Source organism: Momordica charantia (genome assembly GCF_013281855.1).
Source record: "Momordica charantia cultivar OHB3-1 chromosome 11 unlocalized genomic scaffold, Mcharantia_2.0 BLBB01000011.1, whole genome shotgun sequence".
Taxonomy (NCBI): Eukaryota; Viridiplantae; Streptophyta; class Magnoliopsida; order Cucurbitales; family Cucurbitaceae; genus Momordica; species Momordica charantia.
In genome coordinates this window covers 9,331,982-9,357,521 of record NW_028275159.1, presented here as the reverse complement: position 1 = coordinate 9,357,521, position 25,540 = coordinate 9,331,982, and the positions used below count along the sequence as shown (strand labels likewise).

General features: G+C 33.0%; 4 protein-coding genes across 5 annotated transcripts; 1 reads left to right on the top strand and 3 right to left on the bottom strand.

The window, feature by feature from the left end:
- Nucleotides 1-1,247: 1,247 nt before the first annotated feature.
- Nucleotides 1,248-2,239, top strand: LOC111010452 (Late embryogenesis abundant (LEA) hydroxyproline-rich glycoprotein family). Its single transcript, XM_088120068.1, has one exon. The coding sequence runs from the start codon at nt 1,251-1,253 to the stop codon at nt 2,112-2,114; it is 864 nt and encodes a 287-aa protein (XP_087976194.1). The 5' UTR covers nt 1,248-1,250; the 3' UTR covers nt 2,115-2,239.
- A 1,904-nt stretch (nt 2,240-4,143) lies between these two features.
- On the bottom strand, nt 4,144-5,611 carry CPSUFE (chloroplast sulfur E). Its single transcript, XM_022283897.2, has one exon. The coding sequence runs from the start codon at nt 5,525-5,527 to the stop codon at nt 4,496-4,498; it is 1,032 nt and encodes a 343-aa protein (XP_022139589.1). The 5' UTR covers nt 5,528-5,611; the 3' UTR covers nt 4,144-4,495.
- Nucleotides 5,612-7,442: 1,831 nt separating this feature from the next.
- Nucleotides 7,443-10,232, bottom strand: LOC111010338 (fructose-bisphosphate aldolase, cytoplasmic isozyme 1). Its single transcript, XM_022283707.2, has 3 exons — nt 9,470-10,232; nt 8,677-9,359; nt 7,443-8,003 (listed from the first exon to the last, which is right to left on the bottom strand). Exons 1-3 carry the CDS (start codon nt 9,495-9,497, stop codon nt 7,641-7,643), a joined length of 1,074 nt encoding a protein of 357 aa, XP_022139399.1. The 5' UTR covers nt 9,498-10,232; the 3' UTR covers nt 7,443-7,640.
- A 136-nt stretch (nt 10,233-10,368) lies between these two features.
- Nucleotides 10,369-18,527, bottom strand: LOC111010337 (uridine kinase-like protein 3). Of its 2 annotated transcripts, XM_022283706.2 has the most exons (15): nt 17,858-17,876; nt 17,121-17,285; nt 16,434-16,525; nt 16,046-16,115; nt 15,099-15,217; nt 14,397-14,493; nt 13,615-13,694; nt 12,828-13,022; nt 12,621-12,704; nt 12,440-12,500; nt 11,595-11,655; nt 11,334-11,427; nt 11,141-11,213; nt 10,850-10,932; nt 10,369-10,755 (listed from the first exon to the last, which is right to left on the bottom strand). In XM_022283706.2, the coding sequence occupies exons 2-15, from the start codon at nt 17,269-17,271 to the stop codon at nt 10,567-10,569; spliced, it is 1,449 nt and encodes a 482-aa protein (XP_022139398.2). In that variant the 5' UTR covers nt 17,272-17,285; nt 17,858-17,876; the 3' UTR covers nt 10,369-10,566. The 2 variants fall into 2 exon arrangements, with proteins under 2 accessions (XP_022139398.2, XP_087975625.1); XM_088119499.1 differs by lacking the exons at nt 17,121-17,285; nt 17,858-17,876 and adding an exon at nt 18,249-18,527.
- Between the last annotated feature and the right edge of the window lie 7,013 nt (nt 18,528-25,540).

The window sequence follows — 25,540 nt, the reverse complement described above, 5'->3', positions numbered from 1 at the left end:
ATCAAAATTTTGAAAATTTTACATAAAATTTTGGCAAAATAAAAAAGAATATATATATATATATATATAACTAATATAGATATAGTAATGTTATGGATGAGAAAATTCCTATTTTCTACGAAGATATATGTTGATGACCTTATGATTCAAAGGAGAAGATATCCTGAGAATATATCTTATATTCAAAATGAGAAGATATCCTCATTGCCTCAACATTCTCAAAGTTAGAGCATTTATGCATCAACAAGTATCAACATTAATAACTTTTATTTTATTTAGAAAGATTGAAATGTTTATTTGTTAATATAAATTTTTGTTATAAATTTTTATTTTTATAATTTTTTTGGAGATATCAATCATCATCGATATTTTCATATTTCCATAAAATTGAGACATCGACATTTGATACATTTAAAACCTTGATTATAGTAATACTTATTTTTAACAATTTCTCTTATTTAAAACCTTGATGATAGTAATACTTATTTTTAACAATTTCTCTTACTTGATCTTTCATCGCTATTTTACAACCAATGTATTAAATTACAATCTTAACTCACTAAAGACTTCATTCTCTTGTCTATTCGCCGAAAAGCAAACATCTATAATCACATCTATAATCAATTATAAAGTCCCGATATGAAATCCATCTCCAAACTGAGTAATCCTTAATCCTGGCCAGTTTCAAAATTTTGAGGATGGGAGCGGAGATGTGAAATACATCTCGTCCCCATCTCACCCTCCATTCCTAACGAGTAAGGGTGTGCTTCAAGGAAGTTCGTGATATCATTACAATTTTCTCCAATGGCGATCAATGTTTTATAATTCGTGACGAAATAGAAACAGAAAAGTATTCATTTAACCATATAATATAGCCCTATTCAAAAGAGAAAAAAAAAAAAAACTGTATAATATAGCCATTTAGATTACATGTGAAATACATACATAAATACACAAATGGCCAAGTCTCCTCATGAGTTTTACTTAAGAGGGAACTGCAATTTCCAAAAGCTGAAGTCATTCAAACACACACATATTTTGGTTCAACTTTATTTCATCTTTTAGGACACTCTCTCTTTTCCCAATATCAATAAACAGCTCATTGGCCCCACACCCTTTATCAAAAGCTTCTTTAGTTCCCATTTTTCTACTTGAATCACCTAACAATTCATATAAACAAATTGGTAAACACATCATCTTTCATCTTCCTCATTACTTGATTCAGAGGATTCTCATTCAGCCTTCCTCAGATGCCTCTATCTCCACCGCCACTACCACCACCACCACCACCTTTCACAGCTCCGTCCGCAAGCTCACCGTCCAACGCTGCTGCTCCACCGGTGGCACCGTCCCCTGCCTTGGCAGAGGGCGCTCGAACATCTCCTGTTCTGACCTCTGCTACACCCTCAAGACAAGCAGAACTGACTTCTTTGGAGCAGATAGTCATACAAAATCGAGCTACGAAACCACACACTCCACTTCTGAATCCAAGTCATATAGATTCCAGTAACTACAGAAAGCCGATACTGCAGCAAGCTCGGCCACGCCAAACGAATCCGATTATATGGTGTTTTGCAAGCCTCTGCATGCTTTTTAGTATTCTCCTCATCTTCTTTGGAATTGCAACTTTGATTGTTTTCCTGGTGGTTAGACCAAGAAATCCCCTGTTTGACATACCAAATGCAAGCCTCAGTACCATCTACTTTGATTCAGCGGAATATCTTAATGGAGACTTCACCGTTCTCACAAATTTCACCAACCCGAATCACAGAGTCGATGTAAGGTACGAGAATGCAGACATAGAGCTTTTTTTTGGGGATAGGCTCATAGCAACTCAAGCAATCCAGCCTTTCAGTCAAAGAAGAAAAGAAGTGAGGTTAGAACCTGTTCACTTGATATCCAGTCTGGTTTACTTGCCACAGAATTCCGGGTTGGTACTCCGAAGGCAGGTACAGAACAACAAGGTTATCTATAACATCAGAGGAACTTTCAAAGTTAGAGCTTCACTGGGTATCATCCATTACTCCTACTGGTTACATAGCCGATGCCAGTTGGTGATGACTAGTCCACCAACCGGCGTTTTAGTTGCTCGGAGTTGCAGAACCAAGAGGTGAAGAAACAGAAATATATATATACACACATATATATATTGTACACCTTCTATGAAATCTCTGTATGGATCATCCACATCACAATTATGGATATAAATCTGAATAGCTCTGAAATATCAGTTAAACAACATCCATCCTGTTTGACATGGTTTGCACCATTTTTTGGCTTCTACATTCTCAAAATTGATGCAAGGGAGGTATTGGGTCGAATGGGGTTTGTGTGTGAAATTTTTAGGTGATTCTTCACTAACAATTAGCAAAAAAAAAAGTGAACCTAGGATCAATCAAGATATATAGACTACAGAAACACAACCGATAAAGAAAAAAAATCCTCAGTTTAATAACTCTGCCCACTTGCTGTTGTTTAGCTATATCAATTGGACATTTTATTTCTTAGTGTCTAAGCTACATCATTTTCTACCCTGTTGTTCTTTCATGAACTAATTGCATCCATATGTGGCCCTGAGAAAAGCTAGAGGGGAAACATGTGTGAGTATCAACCAGATATCCCTCGAGTATTCTCTGTCAATCCCTTTTTTTATTTTTGATAGGAACCACTTTTTTTCAAACTGACAGTTCTTTGGTATTTTCTTTTATGACCATGGATTCCTAGGCTAGCTTAATGCTATAGAACTTTTGTCTAATTTTACCATATTTGCTGTTGGGAATCTCGTAGAGATATTCTACATCTTAGGTAAATGGCCACTGGTTTGAACTCGAGACCTTAAAATCATCTAGGTTTACAGCTTGTCCCTTTGATTGATAATTAAATTCTACTATATCATCTACTATCAGTTAATCTAATCAAAGATTCAATTATCGAGCATGTCCTCAAATTGAATATTCAAAACAGGAAACCATATACATAATTCTTTTATTGGAAAAAAGCTTGAAATTATAGCGAATATAAAATCTTGATCATTCTGTCTCCAAACCGGGAGTGCACCAAAACCAGAGGAAGATAGACTATAGTTGATTTAGAAGCAAACTGACTTATAGAAGTTCGGCGATAAATTTCATTTAAAATAATGCATTCAGAAAAATTCAACCCATCATGAATATCTCAGGAAGTCACTGAATTAATCGTGGAAATCAATCATCTCTCTTGGGGCTGATACTCCCTAGTAATTAAACTTTGGTGGAAAGAAATCGACTCCCTCACCGTCCACAAGTCACATTCACAAGTATCTTTGTTCTATGTTGGAAAAAAACCACAGAACCACCAGACGGAGAGTGCATGGCAAAATATAGCTCAAGCTTACATTCAAAAACATTTTCCAAGATCAAAGGAAGGGTGGGAAAAGTAGTAAACACCATCTCAGCTCTACGCTTGTAAAGGATCTGGAAGGTCTCTTCTAAACATAAACAACACTATGCTCTAAAACCTTGTAAATTCCTCAAATCTAAAATCAAAGGAAATAAGAGATTATTTTACTTCACGAGAAAATAAGGAGAACGCTGAGAATTCCTATTGAAACATCAAATGGTCTCCTTGATGAATTCTTTTTAAACATGGAAAAAAGTGAATCCTGATGTGGCTAAAAAGGCCGAAATTGTTAGTTAATTCCTAAAGAGGTAAATTAAAAACTGAAATATTCAAGAAAATGAACTCAAAGATTTAAATGATGACATTTGCCTAAAATGTGTAGATACCCTGATTCAAGCTTTCAAATTTTGTTTAATATCTGTTTTTAGTTGTTTGCTGGGCTAAGTAATTCATTCTAACATTGTTGAGAATGGGAGGATGAAATCTGAATTTTTCCTTTCTCTAGTGATCTCTCTATTTAAGTTAACACCATTCTAACCAGACATCCTTCTTTAATTTAATCAAAATCATTCCACAACCAGTTCCACAAGGCCTAGAAGAAATCCCGAATTCAATGGCTAGAATGGTCCCTGAGCTTTACAGTGTACCATTGTTTGGACAAAAATTCAAAAGATTCTTTACCAGGCTCCCCATGAAGAACAAAGTATATACAACCTTAGAGAGACTAAGAATAGAAATCAACTTAAATCTTAGGACACTTGAGCAAAATCAAAACCCACAAGACAGATCAATACATTATACTCGTTTTGTACCAATGAAATGAGTCACTCACAAAGTTCATTGGCAAAGTATGTGAGTTTTGTTTCTATTACAAAACGCCCTCTTTACCTTTTTGTTTCTTTTCCTATCAGAGAACAAGAATTGTTTACAGGTCCATTGACGACAAAACTTCATCATCTAAGCCTAACATTATTATAACATTAACATAAATACTTCTTATAAATCATAGAACTTCCTCAGCCACTAAATAGAAATAGAATACAGAAAAAGAAAACAAAAATATGGGAAACCTCTTTCAATTGAGTTATGATGATGACAAGGCCTTTCTCGATTGGCTTTAGAGTTCATCAGGTGTCTTTGCTGAGATGGATAAGGCGTGCAGTCCACTCTGCAACTCTCCTTGCAACAGGTTATAAATGAGCCTATGCCTTTTCACTAAACTTTTCCCTTCAAATTCCTTTGACACAACCTTCAAATTGAAGTGAGTTTCTCCATCGCTACCTCTGACCCCAGCATGCCCTGCGTGCTGATAAGAGACATCTTCAACATCCAATTCTACTGGACTAAGCTCTCTCTCCAATTTCTCCTTAATTCTCTTCCCTATATCTCCCAATACACCAGAACTGTCATTTCCTCCATTCCCCGATTTCGAATCCCCAATTGGGTTCTCAGAATCAGTATTAGAATCCAATTTCACTTTTTCAACAGAATCATCAGTTTTAGACGATGGAATCGCACTGCCATTACCTTTTTCCGATTCCACAAGCAACCCAAGCGCTTTCTTCTGCATCAATTTCAACATATTCAGGAACCCATTATTTCTAGAAGGCGTCAGACTCTGTTGAAGCCCAAGAAGAACTACAAAGTCCGGAGAAACCCGCAGAATCTCCTCGACGGGGCGATTTGAGAGGCCTTGAACGAGCAGAGCGGCGAGGCCCTTAGTGAGAACAGAGTCCGAATCAGCCTCGTACACAACATTCTTATTCGAATCCAAAAATGCCCTAACCCAGACCTGGGAAACGCAGCCCTCGACCTTGTTAGACTTGTTCTTGAACTGGGCGTCAAGGGGTTTGAGGTTTTTGCCATAGAACATGAGCTGCTCGTACTTGGCCTTCGGTTCCTGAACGGATTGAAAGAGCTTAACGATTTCTTGAAGCTTTGGAGGGAGTTCTTCAACGGGTTGCAGAGGCTTGGAGGAGGACGCCGATGCCGATACGGCGAGTGGCGACGGCGATTTGGAGGGAATCTTTTGGAAAGAAATGGATCGAAAGAAACAGAAATTGTGGGATTTAGAGGAGATTAAAGTTCTGGGGAATTGAGAAGAAATTGGGGATTCGATTGTGAGTAATCGAAGCCTAGAAGACGACATCGCATCCAAAATTTGAAGCGCTGAGCCACTCACACAAACTTCCGCTGAAGAAAATCAGTGATGAAGTTTAAATTGGTGGGAAAATATCATTTATATTTGCTAAATTTATTTGACGGTCTTTATTTTGTAGGTAATTTTCGGGTTCTTAATCATAAGAATCAAGAAGAAATTTTTTTGTTTAAATCTCTAACTTTCAAGGTTTTTCTTTTATTTTGTTTCCTTTTAATACCTAAACTTTTGAAAGGTTTATTATGGTTTTTGAATTATTTTTATCATGATTTTAACAAATTAATAACATGACGTGTGTTAACATGATCGTATATTCAAATCATATAGGTTGAAATCAAGTATTAAATGAATTTTAGGCGGAAAAATAATCTAACAAAGGCTAAAAGTTTAGGGAACAAAATAAAGTTTAAATATAAATATTTTAATTTTAAAATTTTTTAATTAGATCCTTGTGTAAAAAATTTGGTTGAAGTTTGATAACAAGAAGTTGATATAAATTAAGTTATTGGTTTATATATTAACATATTTGGACAATTGGAGGGGTGGCAAAACCAAATGCAACCACGAAGGTCGTGGATCATAGGTTATTTGCTAAAATAGAGATGATTTGGACTCCGATACTTAAATCAACTTAGAGTTTTAGGGATGCTCACGGGGTGGGCAAGATGGGGAAGGTTTCCTCGTCCCTACTCTCCATTTAATTCCTCATTTCTCCATTTAATTCCTCATTTCTACAAAATTTCTCATGAAATTTTGAAGGGAATTCGCAAGGGTCAAGTTTTCTACGAAGAATTTTCCCTGTTTGTTTTTTATTTTTAAAATTATTTCTCAAATAAATACTTTTTATAAATAAATTTCTAATGATAAAAATTCATTTACATAATCTAATCTTCTTCTGTCTCTATATCTATTGGGTGGATAGGTAGAGAAGAATAGGTTTTTAAGTATGTGTATACATAGAGAGAGAATAGTACGATTTTTTTAGTACATATATATATATTTAAAAAAAAAAGTGATGCAGGGCGTGGAACGAAGACAGGGAACGTATTCCTAGTCTCCATCCTCATTCATCCCTATTCTACTGGGAATCTTAACAAGAGCGGGTTCCCATCGGAAAATGGACATCCGTTCTTGAGTTTCACATAATTTGGATAGGTAAGGAACATAAAATTTACTTCCTTTCCATCCTCAAATATATTATAGGAGGCGTATACTATGATCACACTTGTCATAAGTTGTTGATACTTGATAGAGTAACATTAGGCTAGGCTATACGCTATCATTAGTTAACTTCAACTATGACTTAAATAAGACATCTGCCAACACAAGCATAACTTGGCAGTTAAGGCACTTTACTTTGGCAGTTAAGGCACCGACCCTCCATCCTCACATTTGATATAACCAGAAAAAAAAAAAAAGACATCTCACGTGAGTTTAAGATAGATCATTATAAGTCACGTCAATATATTAATCAAATCTTATCTAGTTTTAGTCCCACCTAGTTAAACTAAGTCAGGTGAGGTGGGGATTCAAACTCATAACCTTTTTTAAAATATAAGAAGTAGGGTGAGGGATTCGACTTCATGGTAGAAGTCAGAGACAAGCCCGTGTTGGAAAAAATCTCATATTTTAATTTTAAAAAATCTCATCCACAACATTAGGATTACAATATCTAAACACTTAATTGCTAAGTAAGCGGTTCCTTTTGTATTCTTCCACACTTTTTACTTCTCCCTCAAAATACACAAATACCTTAAAATTTGTGTCAACGTGACATATTTCATAAGATATATCAACTTTCTTTGAAAGACGGTAAGTTCACATCTTTACTTCGTATTTATGATATGATGATAAAATTTGTGACGAGTTAATGAGATTTGAATAAGAGATCAAAATCGATCAGAAGTAAAAAAACATATAGGTATATATATATATTTTTTGAAATGAATTATGGAGTACACAGCCAAGATGTAGAGAGCTTTGATTACATACACAAACTTGAGATGTGCATCAAGAAAGATGGAAGAAGATCAAGTAGTATTATCATACACAGTTCATTCAGCCACACCAGAGCCCCACGACCAACCAACCTCCAAAAGTTAGTTTAGTATTTGTAGCCGGGCACGTACAGGCTCTCGGAGGCCGACCCGCCACCGATTCCACCGCCGTACGTGCCGAGAGTGGCCTCGGAGTTGGCCTTGCACCTCCCCAAGAAAGCCTCCTGAGCTTTCCCAACGTTCTCCTTCTTCCCACTCCATATCTTGAGCGTACTTTGCTGCAATGCTCGACCGAATGAGAAGGATAGAGTCCATGGCTTCAACACTTCCAGTTTGTTGATGGCGTTGAGGTTGAGTGTGGCTTCTTCCTCGCTTTGTCCCCCTGACAGGAACACGATCCCCGGGACGGCGGCCGGGACTGTCCGGCGAAGTGCAGCCACCGTGTACTCCGCCACCACCTCAGGAGCTACCTATTATCACACAACATCATCTCAAGCTGACGTCTAAAAATTAAAGGTATATTCAAGAGTTGTGTTTGCTAATCACATACTCATGCATGGCCAAACGGGTGCAAGAGAAAAATAAAATGCATAAACATAAATGATAAATCCCTCGATGTACTCTAAAAATATCAGGAAAATATCCAGTAAATTTTAATGTGTCAACTAGCAATTAGAAAAGGGAAGAAATATCTAAAAGAATATGAAGTGGCGGCTATAACTATAAACCTCAGAAAATACTACAAAACCCTAAAAATAATTCTAGAGAGTTGGAAATTTCCAAAATACCCCTCTCATCCTATGGTTGGAGACAAAGCTTGTGTAACTTGGAGATATCCCTTTTTTGGGACTTGAAGTACCGAATTGTTTTTCTTTCGCAATTAATTTTTACTTTTACTTTCATGCTATCACCATTGAAAATTTGATAACTCATTATTTTTTTTAAAAAGTCCATGTTTTTACATTTTTCACTCTTAGTTGTCAAGATTTAAAGGTTGTGAGAACAGTTCTTTACCGTTAAAAAGCCAACTATTTTCCTAGATCTTTTTTAGTGAAAGGGCTTTTAGCTTAGGACTCATGCGAATTCGGAGTTCAAACAGGTAAATAATGAAGAGGGTGTGTAGAATAGAGTGAGCATTATCACCTTTGGGCTACCGGAGCCAGGGGTGACCATATTGGGCTTGAGGAGGGTCCCTTCAAGAAGCACGTGGTGGTCACTCAGCGCCTTGTAAACCGCCGCGAGCACAATCTCAGTGGCAGCAGCGCACTTCTTGATATCATGAGGTCCATCAGTGAGGATTTCAGGCTCCACAATCGGAACCAATCCATTCTCCTGACAAATAATGGCGTAGCGAGCCAATCCCTGCGCGTTCTGTTGGATAGACAACTCAGAAGGCTCGGCAGCGCCAATCTTGAGAACCGCACGCCACTTGGCAAAGCGAGCGCCGGCCTTGTAGAACTGCTGGCACCGAGCGCCGAGGGAGTCGAAGCCTTGCGTCGTGGTCTCGCTGTCGGTGCCAGCCAGCTCCACCGTGCCCTTGTCCACTTTGATGCCTGGGATGACATTGTTGTCTTGAAGGACTTCAACGAACGGCTTCCCGTCTGAAGTCTTCTGGTAAAGGGTCTCTTCGAAGAGGATGACACCTGAGAGATAAGAGAGAGCATTGGGAGAGGTAAAGAGGAGCTCACGTAGGGCTTGGCGGTTGGACTCGATGTTCTCGACGTTAACACTCGCCAGCCGCTTCCCTATAGTGCCAGTACTCTCGTCAGCTGCCAATATGCCCTTCCCTGGGGTGGCAATGTACTTGGCATTCTTGATCAGCTCATCTGTACAAAAATATACAAACTTTATGAATCATTCATCAGAAACCCAGATGTTTTTCCCTCTACATTTACACGTGTGTGTGTGAATGCGCATTAGAGAGAGAGAGAGGTACCTGCATACTTCCCAACAAAGGCAGCCATGGTTAGAGGTGGAGGGGAAGCTTCTGATTCTGAGAGAGATGGAAATGTGAGGGACGAAAGAGCAAAAAGTTTTTTATCTATATAGATAGATAAGCTTCGTCATGGGAATATACTGGCAGAATCAAGGCCCATGCAAATGCATGGACACGTGTCACAAAGTTAGCCTAACGGGGGTTATCGAAAGTAGGATAGAGGAATGAGTGATGGCTTTCCAAGCCAAGTGGCAACTCATCCCCTCAATTATATCCATCCCCAACAGTACTTCAAACAGCTGAAATCCGTTTATCTGTATCGTTTCAAACAAAGAACAAAAAAAGAAAAAGCTAATGGTCCTCATCTATTTCTTCCTTGGAGATTTCAAAAGCCGCACTCCTAGGCAACAAAGTTGATTCTTGGATTTTACCTCTCTCTCTCTCTCTGCCCATTATTCTTTCTTTTCGTTTTATTCCATCTTTCCTCAGCTTTTCTTTTTTCTTTTTTTATAACTGGGAGTCAGAGCTTTGCTCTCCTACCTCCAGGACTACCCACCCCAAAGCTCGAATCCGAAAGACATCAAGAGTTTGTAATATCCAACTCGAAAAATTTGAACTTGTGAGCCAGGATGACCAAGAGACCTAAGTCCTTACTAACTGAGCTGCCTTTAGGACATCTTGCCTCAGCTTTTAGAGCAGTGGAACATTAGCAAGTTTCAAGGAGCATCTCTGTGCCCCTAGCCAGACTCGAAAATTAGAGTACAACAATAACACAGCTAACAGAAATCAGCCATATTCAGGTCCTGCGTAAAAGAGTTTTAGCTTTATACAATCTCTCCATGTTTATAATGCTGCAAGGCATTGCATAAAAATCAAAAGCCAACTGCACAGCCAAAGAATAAGACGAATAGTAATAATAATTAATAATAAAATAAGGGGGGCATTTGTTTTTCCATGTAAAACACTTGAGTCAAAATTTTTTCTTTCTAAAACACCTCGTCAAACACAACTTATAATAGCCACATTATTTTGAGCCAAGATCATATCTCTCTCCACGACCAACGACTGGTTATGATTTTTGTGAGTGGGAGTGTTTATTACTTGAAAGAGCGACTAGTGTGGAGAGGCCTCACTTGTTCATCATCGTCGGTTCCAAAATACCGGTCCCCAAACTCGCCCATACCAGGCACCACACGAAAATCTTGATTCAGGCCGGTCTCAATTTCAGATGTCACGATCTTTATTCTTGGGAAGCGTTTACACACCACATGTACGCCTTGAGGTGCCTAGGGGTGAGGAAGAAAGTGACATTTTAAGTAAGATCAAAAAGAGAAAACCTGCTCTTCTGTACAAAATTTTGCTGACACTTTGTAAACTTACTGATATGAGGTTGAGAAATATGATATTAGGCTCTGGAACACCCTTGCTTATGAGCAACGAAATGGCTTGCACGGCCGAGTTTCCTGAAGAAATGTAGAGACTATCAGACCTAAGTTTAATTAACTGTGATTGGTTACATAGAAAATTTTGAATTTTATGGTTCCTAGCCGTCTCACAACGAGCCCAATTCATGTCACAGATCACATAAAGGTAATTAATGGCCATGACAAAACTTAAAGTTAAATCTGAGAAATTCATAGAGTATGAGCTAATATGACAAAAGTAACAAACCTGTGCCTAGGATGGGATCCAATAGCAATACATGCCTATTGGAGATGTCCGAGGGTAATTTTTCATAAATTAACTGCAAAAAGAATACAACATCAAGACCTTGTCAATTTGTACATACAAGTGAATTCTTATATTCTTTATTGGGAACAAAACCATCTTGGGAATGGAACCAAAGAAAACAACAAGAGCATACCTGTTGGCCGTTATCGCCTTCTCTATGAATGAGAATCTTTCCAATTTTGATGCCTTTACAACATGCGCGGAGAGCATTTTCCATACTCTCACCACTGGAATCAGTTTAAAATAATCAACGGTGTAACTTTTAAGGACCAAGATAAAAACACAATACACATTAGAGGCACGCACCCCTTTGGATGAATGAAATTAATATTTAGGGAACCAGATAAAAGTACACAACTTCTAAGCCACAAAAGAATTGGGATGTACGTCTTACCTCCTGATGACAGATACACCACATAACCTCTTACAGAAATCTACACCACTATATACAGATCCTGTGTTTGCACAAAAAAAAAAAAAGGTTCTAGCAGCAATTAATTTATTCCGCAACATATAAATAAAGCAGATAACATCACATCTCAAAAAGAAAACAAACCCAAATGAAAACAGCTGATTTACTAAGCATGCTGCATCATAACTGTGCTGAACACTTAATCTTGATGATAAAGTTGCAACCATAGGAATATCTACACGTAGGTTAATCAGATTATGATTTTCAGGTAATGCAGATGGGGACTTAGTTTTTTATAAAAAAAAAAAAAGTCCCAACTGGCGAGAACCTATCACTGTTAAATGATTGACAACTAAAGGAGAGAAATGTAAAAACAGAATTTTTTTTTAGCGGTCAATTTTTCAATGGTCGTTAGCATAGAGATAAGCCCTCACCTATTTTCCTCCATATGGATAGAAGAATTTTCAATTCTTTCAATAAAATATAATTTTCTGGTCCCTATAACCCAAGTGTCATCGATCATGCAAAGAAGAAAAACATGAGGGTACACCTAAAACTTAAGAATGAAGCTTCAGAAGAAATGAATATTTTTTCAAAAATTTCAGAGGAAAATAGTAGAGACGCCAGAGGGTAATAATGCAGATCATTCAGATTTTATTAAAAGAAAACCATTTAGATTTGACAGAAAATGCATACAGCTCACAAGTAAAAAGGACACTAACTAAATGCATAGATTCCTATCCTTTAACTAATAATTAAATTAATATTTTATACCAGAAAGCCTTAATGACATTAATACAATGATAAAACAAGTTAAACCGGCTTACCAGTTGGAGTGATCACCTGCTTTTCTGTAAATGGTAAATGTCCCAGACCATGTTCAACAACCTAATCAAGAGTCAGGAAGTCATGACAAGGAATAAAAACCAAAGAGAAAATTCTTGAACCATTTCTACAAACAAAGTTAACCACTGATAGAATAAAGGTGTCTGTAGGCATAGAACTTACCAGACGAATCAATCGGTCAGCATAAAACACAAAATCATGCTTTGTAGTTTTAGCATCTCGTATTAATGTATGCATACCTCGTATCTGAAAAAAGCAGCAACAGTATTAATCCCCAACAAGAAATAATTGATATTACAACAAAAAAGGATCTAATTATGTTTAGCATTCTAAGTAAATAGCAAAACACAGAGTTGACGGGTTATATACCTGAAAGGTTGACTGGATGACATATAAATTAGGGTATATTTTACAAAGATCATGCTGACCAAGCTTTGTGCGAATATGTTGTACAATCAAATCAATGGCAACATGATTATCGCCCCCTCTGGGGATGATGATATCAGCATACTTCTTTGTTGGAAGAATGAAGTCATCAAAAGCAGGCTTTACAAATTTTGAATACTGCATCAAAATGAAAGTATACAAATTATTCATAAAGAAATATGATCTAGAAATCTAGAAATACCTTTAGTTTAAAAAAAAGTTTCATTTCTAAAGCCACACTACACTGAAAGTCAAACGTGTGGAAAAAAGAAGGTGATTGGGATCAATCCAAAATTGGAGTAGATTAACTTATACGTAATCTTTTTTTGTGTAAGAAACAATTTCATTGATGTATGAAATAACAAAAGTAGCCCATAAATGGGATTACAAAAAGCTTTTCTAGCTCAGTGTCTATTATTTATTTGCATGTGGGAAAACCAGAAAAACTAATGAGTGAACCGGAAAAACTAATGAGTAAAAATAAAAAGAATCATTATCTCTGAAAGAAGCACTCCAATTACAAATGAAAAATAGCACAGCGTAGTACCAAACGTCCATGTATCAATTATTTGCATATGTAGGAAAAGACAGTGAGTAAAAAGTAAAAAAGTAAACAAAAATAATAATAATAATAGTAAAAATAAAAACCATCATCTCTGAAAGATGCGACTCCAAGTATCACAGCATAGTACCAAACTCCAGTGGATATTTGATGGTACAAACTACTAACCTGATCAAGTACTGCAGCTATGTCTCTAGCCTTCTCCATAGTATCGCGCCTTATCCTTCTCGCCAAACGAACATCAGCATCTGCACTGAAAAATATAAAATGTGAAGCAATTACTCAACTTAGTAGGTTCAACATTTCCAGAAATTTTGCATGCACCATAGAACTATTTCATTTAGTCAGAACTATTTTAATATTATAAAATATTCAATTAAATTCATAAAAAATTTATCTATTATTCTAAGTTATTTTATTTTATAAAATTCATTTGATTAAAGAATTTGAAACACAAAAATTTATAGAAAGAAAATAAAATTTGAAAACAAATAACAACTTTTCAACATTTTCCACAGCCCTTCAATTTTCTGAAAAGGAATCCAAAAACTATTTTAATTTTCATAAACCTTTCCCATGCATATTATTTCTAATGGTTGTATTTGAAGTATCTAAAAAAATAGAAAACCTTTCATAAATCACAAACTAAATGAAGCCTTGGGTCCCAATGTTAATTAGAATGGAAATATTTTTTTCTCACCCACCACCTCCACCAGCACAAAGGAAAAGAGCTGTCTCAAAGAGAAAAAAAGACTTCGTTTCAAATCTGATAGTCTCTAGAGCTACTAATTTTTATTTCATAGAATAATAGCAACAACAACATTCACAAGTGGAGAGGAAGACGAACGTATGACTTCATTTCAGATCCAAAAAGTCTCAAAAGCTACTACATTTCATTACATAGAAAAATAGAAACAGCACATTCAAAAGTAAGGACAGAACATAGAGACCTGTATCAACAAATATCTTCATATTCATCAGTTCTCGAACGCGAGGGTCATGAAAAACAAGAATTCCTTCCAAAATGATAACATCTGAAGGGTTAACCTGAAAATGACAATTTGACTTTGCGTTTGTGGCACCAAAAATTAAAACGTATATGACGCCATGGCATGGATGATGGATTTACTTGTGAGTATCATTAATAAGATATTAGCTAGAAAGTCTAATGAAGGTGAAATAAAATCAAACACCTCCCCGTTATAATTCAAATACAACACCTTTGCTTTCGTTTTTCAATAATGAAATAAAGTTTTTATAAATATGATTAATGTTTAAAGGTATAAAAGAACCTATCAAGCATTCATCAATTTATACCTTTTACCTATTGAAATAGGTTTTTTCAACCACAAATTTTATGTACTTTACCTCTCCCCGATCAAACTCAAGTAATCAAAACCCGGACAGAGTAGAACAGCAGAATCAAATTCATTGTACACTGTACAGGCATGTCCTAGTGTCCTAAAGATACAAGACGGCACCCTGAGAATCTATTCGCATGAAAGTAATGCCACATCAGAAAATAAAAGAAGAATTTTCAGTGTGACTAATTCTAATGTCACAAAATGGGAAAAAAAATATAAGTAAAAAAAATTCAAACATATATAACATTTTAATCATAGCAAACGGGCAGTTATATCTAAATGCCATACCCTTCTTGGTGGAAACACGTTATTTTTATAACTCTTGAAGTCATATTTTGGAATATCTACAGGCTGCCCATGCCTCAATTTATCCATTGAACTTAAAAGTTGCTCCGTGTCAAATGCATCTGATACAATAAATTTTACATCAAAAAGAAGCATTCCATCAATTTTTTAAACCCTTAAACAGTCAACCCAACACAACTACGATATTGATTATATATTCATCCAGTATAAATCAACTGATCAATAGATAGTCCTTCAAACTATTATTAAGATGATATACCCTATGATTAGTCATTTAATATATAGATTCTCCAAGTAAAAATGCAGCTTAGAAAACATTAGCATTCAAGCTTTTCAAGGGTAAAGCCAAGAAGCATCTCTAAATATTGCATTGATGATGATATAATTCTCAACTTGTCGCACTAATGCAACTAGAATGTTCAATTTTTTATTGATTTGTAAGCCCAAAATGTTGGTGAGAGTAACCAGTTACCACAGCCTAGTCAGGAGCCCAAGCATATTAAGCCCACCAAAAAACAGTTCTCAAAACAGGCTAAAATACAGCCCAGAAAATAAAACAAAACATAAAAGTATTTAAAAGAGAAGATTTAGGTTAGCTGTCATCACATAGCAAAATGATAAAACCAATCTATTAGATTATTCTCTTACTCCTAGAAATTAAGCCTTAACACATGCAAAGCAGAAAAGAAGGCCAGAGAAAAAACACACAATAGTAAAAAGAGGACAGAAACATGAATTAAGTAAATTTGATGATAGGAAGACATGGAAGATGCAAAATGTTTAAACAAACAATTAGTAATTTCCAATGAAAAATATGCTATTGAGAGAAATATTAGCATTAAAATATATTTGGAACTATACAGTGAAATACCCAAGGAATTATTCGTTTGTTATAAAATATGAATTATAAATTGAAACATTAAACTTACCAGGATGATCAAAGTTGTATTCATGTACTTGTTTAAGTTCCTCAGGAGTTAAATCATGATAGAAGGAATCCTATGAGACCAACGTATAATATCAATATCAGTGTCTGAAGCTCATCGAATTTAAATCCTCACTTGTGATTCTCCCCCATGTTTCTATAGAGCCATGGGGCAAAGAGTTGTGGTAGATTAATGTTTAAGAATAAATAAATAACACATTTATATATATATATATATGAGGCTGATAAGAACTCAGATTAACTCCAAGCAATTGATGATCTTGAATTATCCTGTTTAGGAGCTCAGTTTTTCAAGTTAAAAGGTAATTAATCTAACATGATACTTCTGATGATCATCACCAGTAAATGGAAATTTGCATAAAGAAAACTACCTGGTTTACAAGAACAACTCGCTGATCATGAAGTTGATGAATGATCATATCACAAACTGTAGTCTTTCCAGAAGCCGCACCACCAGCAACCCCTTCAAAGATAAAGAAGATTTGTGAGCCATACAGACAGAAGATTTTTAAGACCCGTGAGTTTGAGTTTGTTTGGAAAACTCAAAGTTATAGAGTACACAAAGAATGTCGTGAATGAAGCTAAACAAGAATATGATAAAATAGATGAGTGAAAGAAGTCTTCTATGAGAAGGACTAACTACCAAACCCACCAATAACATAAAAATAAATAAACAAATAAACCGTGATATGATTCAATATAGCTGGACCTTTTGACGTCATTTTGAGTTTTCCGGATCAGTTAACAAGGTGGACAGATGAAAGGAAAAAAAGAATGAAAAAATAAAATTTGTTTACTTATCATGTAATTTTAGTTGCAACTATAAGGTATGAGAGGATTGATGTCTCTTTAAGAAAGGCCCACATTAAAGTCACTTTTGTCAACTATTATGATGCAGATCCATGGCCATGCATTACAATATTACGCATCAATCAATTACCCACTATAAAAATTTAGGACAAATATCAATTCCTTCTTAAATAAACGTCAGTTTTATGCATCTTTCACCTACCCTGAGGCAAAATGAAATCAAGCAGGTAATGGACATAAATACTTGCCAATGACAAAAGGTTGTTTATGAAATTTTTCAGTTTCTGACGTAAAGCTCCTCGCATGTCCATTTTGTTGCTTCAAACCATCCATATGCAGTCCAGAAAAATGCACGCCCGAGGAGGCGTCTATTAAATCCACGACTGAAGCAGAACCCATGCCCAGAATCTTAACTATAATAAAGAGAAACTAGCAATGAGTATTCCTTATAAGGGAGGAAACGCATTTAGCTAACCTAAATTCTCAGACAATTAGAAGAGCGTATTTTCAACAGCATGCAGTCATTCATAAAGCCTTTCCTTTACACCCAACTTAATAAGATAAAACAGAAAAACAACCCTCCTCTGTGCAATGCAGGGCATACAGACCTACTATTCTAGGTACTATCAACACAACAAAATCAATCTTTAGCATAAATGGCCTCAAGATCTAAACACCAGAATACAACTATCAATTATCCCCATTACGTCATAGTAGTTGGAGTACTTAACTATCCTATCCATAGGATCTGCACGAACTGGGCATTCCCACTCTTATCAATTTCGTTTAAAACTTATGTACAATTATTTTCCCCATTACCATATTCCAATATAAGAACAGTTGAATCGACCACAGATGATTTAAATTTAACCGCTGTCCTAAAAAATACCGAGTAGATTCAAAGACTACTTCAACCCAGCAGGCTGCTCGTACTTTGATATTGAACATAAACGTTGTAGCATATGATACATGAACGAATCCTTACCAATCACAACACCATACACCACCAACATCCCATTCACGTAATTTACGCCATACACCTCAATCATATCCCTTCATCCGTACAGAAGAAGAAACCACAGTCCTAAATTCCGAAACGACACATAACAGAATACAACGCACGCAAAAAGCAGATTCAGATTTGCACACGCCGAAATCGAAATAATAAATCAATCAGAAATCCGAGTTCACACACGGCACGCAGCTACAGTAATCTACATTCACACAACTCCACAACAATCGCAAGCAAAACAAAACAAACAACAACAGTAACGAATCGAGATCATAAATAAAGCAAAAATGATTAATTAAAAGAAAGCAAATCAATCAAACAGAAACAAACACACAAAAAAAAAAGCCTGGGGAAGTTGTCTTACATGACGGCACGATTACGCAGCAGATCCAATCGAAATCCCGTGGCGATCAGCGAGCGAATGCAATTCTTTATTCGTGTGTGTATATATATATATATTATTATTATTAATTTGTTACTATTACGAGATGGATACTGAGATTCAGTTGATGGAGAGAGTGGAGCGAAGCAAATTGCAACGAAATCGAATGCGGTTGTTCTTCGTTTGTTCGTCCTTCGGAAATATTTAGAGAGAGGAAACGAGAGATGAAGAGGAGAGAGAAGTGATGGAGGTTTTTTTTCTTATTTCTTTTTATTTTTTTAGTGATACAGAGGGGGCGGGTTGGCAGTATTATATATAGTGGAGCCGAGAGGGAGAGGGAGACGTTGCATCCGATTCCATTTTAGAGCGGTGGGCCCGGCTGATCCGGTGCGGCCGCTGTGCCACCGCCCCGCCGTACGACGGTGGCGCTAGAATTGGGAAACAGAGGAGAAAATATACGATTTCCACCGTGCCACTGAATCGGATGTGGGCCCCACGCCCTTTTTCTCGTTTTTTTAATTAATTCTGAATCTCGTTTTATTATTATTTTTTATTCGTACATTTCTTTTTTTTAGAAAAGATTTTTACTTTTTCGAATTTGTTTCGCCAGCGATGTTTATTTGTTTCAGATTTAGATTTGGTGGATATTTGTTTGACAGTTTTGTTTTTTAATTTTGTTTTTTGGATTTTGTAATTCCAACGGTATAAATACTAAAAATATTATTTATTTTTTCTCAATTATAAATTTTATAATTATATTAACAAAAACTTTTCTAAAAAAAAGAATTATAATAAAAATATCTTGATAAATATATTATTTTACGTTATAAAATTATTTCATTTTTAAAATTAGAACACATATAACATAGTATAATTATAAATGATATAATATTGTAAAATGATAATTATACCAAATTTATAATATATAGGTTAATAAATTAATTAATAATATTTCATATTAACTAAATATTTAATAAGTAACTAACACTAGTTTGCAAACATATTAGTTGAACAATTTTTTTAAATTGAGATTAAATTTTCAAATTTACTATCAGACACATATTTGGAAACAACGAAAACATCACATGAAATACAACTTTTTTTTTATCTTTGAGAATTTTTAATAACTATTTTTATGGAATAACTTAATTGGTAACTTTTAATATATTAAAGATAAATTTTTTGTTTATTTAATTTTAGAAAGCCAAAATAATAAATGAATAAGGAAAGCAAATTAGAATTTATCCCTATTGCTACTTTTATGTACTTTTATATATAGACATAGATGTATACTCCAAATTTTGTCCTTTTCTTTTTCGAGTGTTATAGACATGCCAAAGTTTAAATTTTATTAAAAGAAAAAACAAGGATATATATTGGCTGTCATTGATTTAAACTCTAATTTTCCAATTATATGTTGATGATGTTTATAAATACTAAATAGTGCAGCAAATCATTGGAATGTATATTTAAAAGTTAACAAAATTTCTTACCACAGGTTATTTGAAGCAGAAATGTTCATTTTTCTCCTAGCTAGGAATGGTCTTGCGGGATCCGTTTGAATGGGACGAATACGTGCAGTGGGGATGGAGGAAGTTTTTTTTCGGTCGCCTAAACAGGGACTAGGATGGAGAATGAATTGAAAAGGTTTTTTCTCGTCCCCGTCCACCTCACCATTTTTATATTTATATACACTTAACAAATCTTATTGTTCTCTTTATGTTTACAAATATTGAAAGATCCTATTTTTTTTCTACCCATACAATATGTATAGGAGGATTAGATCATGTAAATAAAGTTTTATCATATTGAAACTTGAGTAAATAATTAGAAACTTCCTTAAAAAATATATTTAATTGAAAAATGAATTTTAAAATAAAAGAATAAATACGTAAAAATCCCCGTAAGAAATCCAATCTCTGTAAATTTCTCGTATAGAATCCCCGCCACGAAACTTTTACGGGGATGAAGAATTAAGTGGGGGATGAACATCCCTAATTTTAAGACATATATATATATTTAACAATCTATGTATTGCTGCTATATATATATATAAACTATACAGGTTTAAATTTCTCTATAAAATATTATATTAATATATCTTTTTTAATAGATTATTACACGTTAGTTATTCACATATCTTTTTTTTTTATTTTATTCGTTTAGGTAAATTTTAATTTGAATTCTGTAGAGTCTAAAAAGTTCTAGTTTTTAAAGGTATTCTTTTAATAACTTTACACTATATATTAAATTCAAATATTCTTCATCAAGAATCAAATGTGGGTTAAAATATAAGAGTGGCATATTCTAGTTAAGTTTATAATTTAATTATTATTGTTGTTAATTTATGTTTAAATTATTATCTTATTTTTATAAACATTTTTTAGATTAATTTAAAATGAGAAATATTATAAAAAGTAACAATATTTTTGATAGATTTTTCATAGTAGTAAATTTAGAAGAATTAAGAGTAGATTAAGATTAAAAACTAGAATTCTTATTTGTAATTATAATATTCAAATCCAAGTTCATGTCAACACAAGCATAGTTTAACCGTAATTGACATTTACTCATTTTTTTGAGATCGGATGTTCGAACTCATACCCCAATTTGTTGTAGTAATAAAAAAAAAATAAAAATAAATCCATTGACAAAAAAGTATATTTAGATTTTTCTTTTTTGTTTTTCCCTAGGATTTTTCATCCTTTATTTAATAGTAATATACTACTCTTCAAAAAGTCAAAACTTTCCTTCTATTCTTTAGAACACAAAAAGTGTGAATAGAATATTAAAGATATGATTTTTTAAACAGTTATGTCTTTATCATCTATATATATATATAATCCTACTTTTTAGAAGAAAAAAGAATTAAACAATTTTTTTCTAAAAAAAAGAATTAAACAAATCATGAAAGGTAGGTATTAAAAATCATTCCATCGAATTAAACGTGAATTTAAAATTGTACTAAGAATAAGATTTCAAAAAGTATATCTATTTAAATAATCTTTTGAATGAATAATAGATTTTAACTTTTATCGCAATTTCTATGAAATCTTTGGCGGGAGATTTAGATTCAATTTTATGATTTACAAAATAAAGAATAAAATGGATACAATAAATTTATGTTTGGAGTGTCCAAATTTAAAAATACAATTCAAAAAATAAAACCAACTTTTAGTTTTTTCTTTCTTCCTAAAAAAAATAGTTTTTTCAACTTTTTCAAATATCGAAAATGTTGAAAACACTCTATTTAGTATATGTGTATTCAAACAAGTCACGCTCCTTTTATCTTTTTTTTTATTTTTTTTTCTGTAAACCTTCAAAATGCTCTATTTTTAGTCTGCATATTACTTTACATAAAAAGATTATATTAGTTTTTGTCTCATCAATTGTATAATATGATTTTAATGTGACACGTATTTTATCAATTACGTTATGATCAATAGATGTTTATGTGAGCAAATATTTGAAATCACGTATCGTTAAATAAGTGATGTATTTAGAAATGAATCAAATTTTAAATTAAAAGGATAAACATGAAATTATAGCAATCGGTAAATAGCTTTTCATAAACATCTAGTAAATAAAATTAAACAAATTTTAAATTTAAGGACTAAAATATAATATTTAAAACTGATGGTAATTTTATGGTTGGTTCTAGAAAACTGAATTTGGTTCTTCAATCTACAATAAGAACTTATTGAGTAGTTTTAGATTTAGATCAGTTAAAAGATTAATATAAGCATTTTGAAGTATATATATTGAGAAAGATTTAAAAATCTTATCAAGTATAGGTAGATCGTATCACTATAATTTTAGTTTGATATTATTTATTTTAGGTATAAAAATGTTGAACGTATGAGATAAGGAGAATTCGAATTCACTCGTCAAAACATAAGTATTTTACCTAGAACCAACCATAAAATGTCTGCGTGGCAGAGGCTGGAAATTAAAAAAAAATATATTGTGGGACCCACTTGCTCTGCCAGCTAATCAAAATAATAAAATCAGCATTATTTATTGGATTAGTTTAAATGTTGCAATATTTTTGGAATTAGTTTCTTTTTTAACAATATTAAAAAAAACTCCGTCCAGCTAGTATATAATTTATTAACGAATTTACATTATTTATTTTAAAATTTATGTTAAAAAAAAAAAGAAAATTACTTAAATTAAATTGTTGCGGCTCAGGTAATTGTAACTTTTTTTTTTCTGAATTCTTAGGTAATTCAACGAAATTTAATTCCTAAAAGATATTTAATTAAAGTGAAAATGAGGTATCAAAATATTTTTTAGTACAATAACACGGGGAGAGGTGATGTTCGTTGAACTAGACTTAAGTTTAAAATAAATGTTCTATTAATGATTATATGATATGTCATAACTAGCGATTTAGTTTTTTTATTCAACAACATGAATCTCGGACATTTTAGGTTGAAAATATGCTCAAGTTAGGCTGTAACATTTAGTCTTTAAATTATACTTATTTTTTAATCTCATCTCTAGTGCATGACATGTATACTTTAGGCCAACCTTAAGTGTATATTTAACTAAAAAGATATAATATTTTTTTCCTGTGAGGAAAATCTTTATTGCTACTGAGGGCACAATTTCTCCAATTCTTTTGCAATAATGAGAAGAGATAATATGTTCCACGTTTTGTCTTGGAATCTTATTTTCACAGATGTTTAACATTTACAAATTTTACAATTTTAGATTTTTAGATTTAAAATTTTTTCCAAATGCGAAATTTACCTTTATTGACATTTATATTTATTATAATTAATTTTTTTATTTAAATATAAAAGATTTATGCTCCATTTGTCGTTGGATTGATGAGAAATGATTTTAAATTTCACGATTTTTTAATAATGGAAATGATTTCAAATTTCTAATTACGTTTGGAACCAAATTGAATTCAAATCATTAAAAGTAAAATTTCTTGTTTGGATGTTCACAAGAAATGAAAATAAAGTATAACACTTTACTATTATGCCCTTATAATTTAGTATAATATTATATTAATAATAATATAATATTTTAATATGAAATAATAGTGTGAACCACGTAAAAATGAAATCATTTAATCAAATCAATATATTAAATTAAACCTTAAAAAAAATTTAACAACATCTTAAAAAACCTCACGAACAAAAACACAAGAAGGGAACTTAAAAAGAATTACAAAAATGTTTTAAAAAATACTAAAGAGAAATTTTAAATGTATAAAAAATTGTATTTTGCTTGAACCATCATTCAAAAAATGTTTGTAGAAGAGAGACAAGAAAAAAATTAATTTAGTTGAACGGCTGTTTGCTTATGAAGTAATGTTTGAAAGATTATCTGTGGGATAAATTTGGAATTAGATACTTTTTAATTTCAAATCCTGACAAATCCGAGCTATTTGAAATGGAAAATTTTGGAACTTAAAATGTGATTTCAAATCTATTGTTACTTCAAACTCATTCTTTTTCTTTCAAATGATTTCAAAATCATTTATGATGTGAGAATTCTTGCAAATTCTAGTTTAAAGGTTTAATGTTTCAAACTTGATTTTCTAAACATTAAATCATTGTGGCCCCAAATCAATTATTTCTATAATTTCCTAATTTACTCATTAATATATTCTAATGAAATTTATTACCAAATATTTTCTTTTTCATTCTAATTGTATAGAAGAATATAACAGACGAGCAAAAAACACATGCAAGTTAACTGCAAAACATGAGTACAACAGTCTAAAAATAATCTCATGATCATAACAGCAACCGTTATAACATAAACTAATATGGAGATATAAACTGTATACCGCTACCATTATAACATAAACTTATATGGAGATATAAACTATATCCGGTTATAAACTATAAGTGTTGACTGCAATATGAAGAGTCGATTCACCAAAATCAAGCTCAGATAAACTTATATATGAACTATAAAGTATATAGTCGTCCTATAATTAACAAACAATGCAAATAAACTACTTAATAAAATAACACACTAGCATATGCTAAAAAAATCCATAGACTAGGATAATCTTCCATATTGAAAAATTGTTCTTAACAATACCCCAAACTCGAACACCCAAAATCGGAAATCATAAACAAACCTAGAAGTTTTAAAATGTAAACGGTAGAAAACGGGCTGCCAAACAATAGTGAAAAACGAGCGAATCAAATACGGACTATCGGAGATGATAACGATAGAAAACGAAGAAGACGATGAGACGGTCTGTCAGAAACAATAGTGAAAAGCAAGACGGGCTGCTGCCCGCGAGGGAACGGAGAAGACAAAGAAGACTGTTGAAAAAAATGGTGTTTTTTATGAAGAAGACAAAGAAACCGACGACGGGCACTTGTTTTCAGGTGAAGAAGACGAAGAAATTTGGATATTTGGATATTTTTTAATTTAGGAGAGTGAAAAGTGGCATAAAATTAGGAATTTAATAATTAAACCATTTTGAATTTTCATAATTTTTTTTAGTACATAATTAAATAATATTTAAAAATATAAAAAATGATATATTGATAAATTGTTGATATATTAAAAGGGTTTATTTTCAGATAAAGGTATAAATTTTATAGAATGAATCCCAAATTATAATCTTTAAAGGCCTGTCAATGTCCATAGAGAAAATTAAGAAGAGTTTTGGGAGTTTAGTTAACTGTAATTACTGGGCTGATCTGGCCCAAAAATAAAGTTAAGATTCAGTCCAGATCTAGGCCCAATAAATTTATCAGAAATATTTAGGTAAGCCCAATTCAAATTGTGTTATTTTTTTGTTATTTTTATTTTTGAATTCAATTATTATATAGAGTCTTATCAATAACAATTAAATTTAAATATTAAAGATATAAATTTAAAGTTTTTTTTTTTATAAAAATCAATAATGGGATATCAATTCTAAAAAAATAATGGACTATCGGTATGAAGTAATAATAAAAATAGTTGACAATTGCACTAAAAATAACATTTTTTAGACGGGGTAAAAATTTGATAATTACTGATTCTTTTAACGAATTAAGTTAGGTTTAGATTAACCACTCACAATTTACTTTTATGTTCGGATTATTAATGAGGTTCTTTTTCTTTAGTATTTACCAACGACATTCATTAATATATTTGTATATATATTATAATTCAAAAAATAAAATGATCGTGGTTATAACGGTAACTTTGTTGAAGATGTTTTAAAATTTTAAATTTTACTCTGCATGCAAAAATTTCAATTTGATTTTTTATGATTAAGTTAAAGGCTGATGATGTAATATTTA